The 4,483-nt window shown below is 59.9% G+C and overlaps 1 protein-coding gene across 1 annotated transcript; it reads right to left on the bottom strand.

The window, feature by feature from the left end:
* Window positions 1–1,468: 1,468 nt before the first annotated feature.
* Window positions 1,469–4,107, bottom strand: SIX6 (SIX homeobox 6). The gene is made up of 2 exons (XM_027711782.2): window positions 3,335–4,107; window positions 1,469–2,236 (listed from the first exon to the last, which is right to left on the bottom strand). Exons 1-2 carry the CDS (start codon window positions 3,904–3,906, stop codon window positions 2,068–2,070), a joined length of 741 nt encoding a protein of 246 aa, XP_027567583.1. The 5' UTR covers window positions 3,907–4,107; the 3' UTR covers window positions 1,469–2,067.
* Window positions 4,108–4,483: the final 376 nt, after the last annotated feature.

Genomic DNA, 4,483 nt, shown 5'->3' with positions numbered 1-4,483 from the left:
ACGACGTGTTTCAGCAGATTCCGTTTTGAGAGCGAATACCGAGTTTGCTCTCAAAACTACCTCGTGGGTGAGAAGAGCTGCTCGCCAGCGAATCCCAAACCCAAGGTAAAACTCACACCTTGTCTGAGGTTAAAACAGCAAAGCCGGGCTCCTCTTGCACGGCTTTAATCCGGTGGGGTTTAAGAGGCAAAAACCCCTCGGGGTTTGGGGTGCAAGGTGTGCTGGTCCGGACGCTCCCGCAGGTAGGTACCCTAAAGGCAGGTGGAAACCCGCGCACTGCCCCCGCTCCCCGCCCTGCGATCCACTCCTCCCGCGCTCCCAACTTACAGCTCATTTGCCCCCTCCGACACCTTCAATTACACCCCACCAAGGAAATAGCTGCTTGTAAATAAGCTTGGAAAACAGCTAATAAATTCCTGCTACCTGCCCTATCCCTGAAACCGTCTATAAGGAAAACCAAGGTACATGCATTTGGGGGTGGAAAGCAGATTCAGGCATCGGCGGTATAAACGCCTTGAATCCGGCCTTTAAATTCAATTTCAGGCAGAGGGGGAAAAGCCACTGCCGAGACAGAGATATACCCCCCGATAAAAGGCAGCAGGATTGAATTAAACTATCAAGGAACCGAAATAAATGCCCCTGTGCCTCCCCGGCCGCTGCCCTTGCAGGGAGCCGGGGCATCTCCTGCTCCCAGCGCTGCCCGGTGCCAGGCTTCGGCTGCTAAATAAAACGAGCCGAGCAATCAGCTTACCGGGGAGGCATCTCTCTGAGGACAGGGAAGTAAACGCGATGAGACCGAGAAGACAAAAAAAGCACAGCTCAGGCGATTTAAAGATCAATGTCAAATTGTATAATATAAAATCCTTCTGGCTGGGGGGAAAAAGCTTAGCACGCTCCTTGAACCTGGCGTTTGGTTTCCTCCAGCAAAACCGCCGCAAGACAAAGCGACGGAGGCGGATGGTGGGGACAACCCCTGGCACATCTCAGAGGCCGCGATTTGGGGCTATTTCGCCCCTAATCGGGTCCTTCCTTGGCATGGTTATTTCCCCATCTTCTCCTTGCCTTTGCCAGGTGAAGGAGGAGGCTTAGTTTCCCCGGCTGGGCTGTGCCCCAACCATCTCTCTCCATTTTAATGGGTTTTTTTCCCCCTTTTTTCCTCGTCTCTGTCCGAACACTGGCCGCGATAATCCGCAAAGCTTCAGCCCTTGGGAGAGGAGAAGCCGCGGCGATGCCGCTTCCTTCCCTTGCCTGGGCACCCGCATCCCCCTCCAGACCCTTCCCCTCACTCTTCCCCTCATCCCGGCTGCCCCCCGCTCCCTGCCTGGCAAAGACATCACCCTCGGTCCTGGGGACCCGCTAGTTCTGTTCCTGCCGAGCTGATGCTGAAATACCCGTGGCCTCGGAGATCTGCTCTGCGTAAACTGGCGGGCTTGAGACCGACACCGTCATTTCAAAGCAGATGCGAGGGTCGTTCACCAAATATTTTATTATGGTTTTAGGCTGCTTCATACAGTTTCGTCCTGCACATGCTCTACAAGTCACCTGTGCACATAGAGAACAAGCCAAAAATAATAATAATTAATAATAATAATAATAGAAAAAATCTACCATAGCAATCCCTTAAATAAGTAAATAAACATTATATATATATATATATAAAAAACCCTTGAAAGTAAAGCAAAACCCAACCAAAAGAACAGCGTCTTTTCGACATGAAACACCCCCACGGGATAAGGGCAGGCGCTCAGACATTTTCCAACTTGGCATTCGGTTTTCTTGTTGATTATTATTTTTCGTTTTCTGGGCTTTATTTAGTTACTTTTTTTTTTTTTTTAGGCATAAATTCTGCAAATCCTTCGAAGTAAAGGCGACAAGGATTTCAATGACGTTTTTTAATGCAGTCTGCTGCGGGACTGGGAGGGAGGCGCGGGCGGGCGGCGGGGGAGCTCCCCGCACCCCGGGTTTGGCTCCCGCGGCCGGGCACTGCCAGCCCCGCTGCTCCGGCCGTGCGGGCAGGCACCGGTGAGCCGGGCCTGCCGCTGCCCCCGCATTGCCATGGCGGTGGTGTCAGATGTCACATTCACTGTCGCTGGATGTGATGGAGATGGCGGAGGTGGCCGCTTTGCTGGAGAGGCTGGCTGCGGGGCTGGAGGCGGCCCCCACCGCCTCCCCGCCGCTCTCCTCCTCCGCTTGCAGCGAGCGCACCGAGCCCTGCGTTAGGACCTGCTGCTGTAGCCTGCAAGGAACCGGCACACACAGCATCACCGCCCGCCCTCCGCACCCCCGGACCCGCCGGCAGCCCCCTGCGACCCCACTGGGGGCTCCCCCGACTTGCACCCCCGAGCTGCTGCCCGCAGCCTCCAGCTCACACCAGTTACACCAGCGACAGGAGAGAGGAGGAACTGGGTGGGCACTCAGTTTCTCAGGCAGAGCTGAGATGAGAAACTGGGTGCCCACCTCAGGGTCAACCCCGCTCGTCGGCTGGCACACCCGGGGGAAGGCTGTCCCCCTCCTCCGCAGCCTGTCCCCAGACCGGGCCTCATCCGAGCGGTCGGTAATTCCTTGCAGCATCTCCCGGGCGGCGGCTCCCCTCCAGCAGGCCTTACATGTTCCCTCAGCCTACAAAAAGGGGCTGCAGGTGATGGCAGCCACGTCCCTGACTTGCGGCAGCCCGGCTGAGGGGTGACAACGGGAATTTCCCAGGGATCATGGAGAGGGCATAATGGGGAGACTCTGCTCCTTTCCACGCTTCCCGGAGCGCCTGTTTGTGTCACTAGTATTGGGATAACACTGCCCATTTAGAGCTGCGATTTTGTTCTTTAATATATTTTTAAAGAATAGAAATAAGAGCAATATCCCGAGGAATGTTCGCAGCTGGCTCCAGCAGAGGAACAGGGCATGGAGGCTCTGGCAGGGCCCGCAGAGGGCATGGCCGGCTCTGCTCAGGATGGACGTACCTCGAAGAGGTATCTATATGTCCGGGCAAAACTTTGAAGGGGATTTCTCTCCGCTCAGCCCCTGAACACGGCCCTGAACACTCCAGCTCCCGCCGGGGTCGCGGCGGCTCCGGGCGGCCCCTCTCACGCTCCCTCGTCCCGCTCCCTCCAGGGCGGCCAAGGGGGAGCCGGGGCGGGGACCCTCCCCTGTTAAAACCAGGTCATTTAAAACCCCTAGGGTTTTCCCGCTGCTCCTGCTTTATCTCGCTGCATTTCCCGGGGAGAAACCTCCCGGGCTCGTTTCGCCCATCCTCTGCCGGCAGTCTCGCACCGCCCCCCCCCCACGAAGGCTCGCTAAGGGGGGTTCCTGTGCCCCGACGGGACGGGCAGCACCTTACCTGTTCTTAGCGGCTGCTGCCCTGTCCCTTTGCCTGCGGTTTTTGAACCAGTTGCCCACTTGTGTGGGAGTAAGTCCCGTGGCCTGAGCCAGTTCCCGCTTTTTGCTGGGGTTGGGGTAAGGGTCCTGCAGGTACCACTCCCGCAGCAAATGCCTCGTCCGCTCCTTGAAGCAATGTGTCTTCTGCTCGCCGTCCCAGATGGTGCGGGGCAGCGGGAACTTCTTCCTCACCCGGTACTTGTCCACCGGCCCCAGGGGTCGACCCCGCAGCTTCTCCGCCTCCTGGTAGTGCGCTTCCAGCCAGAGGGCTTGCAGTTTGGCGTGGGACTCCTTGGTGAACTTGTGGTTCTCCAGGATGTGGTAGAGCTCCCGGTAGTTCCCCGTGTGGAAGGCCACGATGGCCCGGGCTCTCAGCACCGACTCGTTCTTGTTGAGCGCCTCGCAGGCCGCGGGGGCCACGGGCAGGGACCAGAGGAAGCGACCCAGGCGCTCGATGTCCCCGCTCTCCTCCAGGGTCTCGCATACCCCGGCCACCTGCTGCGGGCTGAAATTGAGGATGGGCAGCTGGAACATGGAGGCGGCGCCGGGCTCCGCTCCGCGCTCCGCGCACCCCCGGCGATGCCCGCACGCCCCCGCGGCGGGGAAGGGGGCAGCGGCCCCGGGGCCGCCCCTCGCTCCGCTGCTGCCTCCGCCGGCGCCGGCGGAGCTGCCGCGGGAGGGACGGCGGAGGGCGGAGAGGCGATGGGCAGCGCTCGGCGGCTCCGGAGACTGGGGGCGGTGGGCAGGGGCGAGGCGGAGGAGGATGGAGTGGGAAGGGGGAGGGAGGGTGCGCGGGGGGGGGGGAGGGAGGGAATGGGGGGAAAAAAAAAAGGCGGAAAAAAAGAAGAAGAAGCAAGGGAAAAAAAAAAAAGGAAACCAGAAAAGGCACAAGCGCAGCTCCGCGCCGCCGCCGCGCTGCTGCGGGAGCGGCTGATTCGCTGCGGACTCGGCAGATTGGCTCCCGGGTTTCCATGGCGGGGCTGCCACTCACTGCCAGCCGCTGCCAATCACGGCGGGAGGCCCCGCACCGCCCCGCACCGCCTCGCTCCCCGCCCCGCTCCCCGCCCCGCTTCCCCCGGACACCGCGACCCCGCCGCCCTGCCCCGCCGAC

This window comes from Pipra filicauda, unplaced genomic scaffold (genome assembly GCF_003945595.2).
Source record: "Pipra filicauda isolate LSUMZ 115617 unplaced genomic scaffold, ASM394559v2 scaffold304_size882533_pilon, whole genome shotgun sequence".
Classification (NCBI taxonomy): Eukaryota; Metazoa; Chordata; class Aves; order Passeriformes; family Pipridae; genus Pipra; species Pipra filicauda.
The sequence above is the reverse complement of the archived record's forward strand: the minus strand, read 5'-3'. Positions and strand labels throughout refer to the sequence as shown.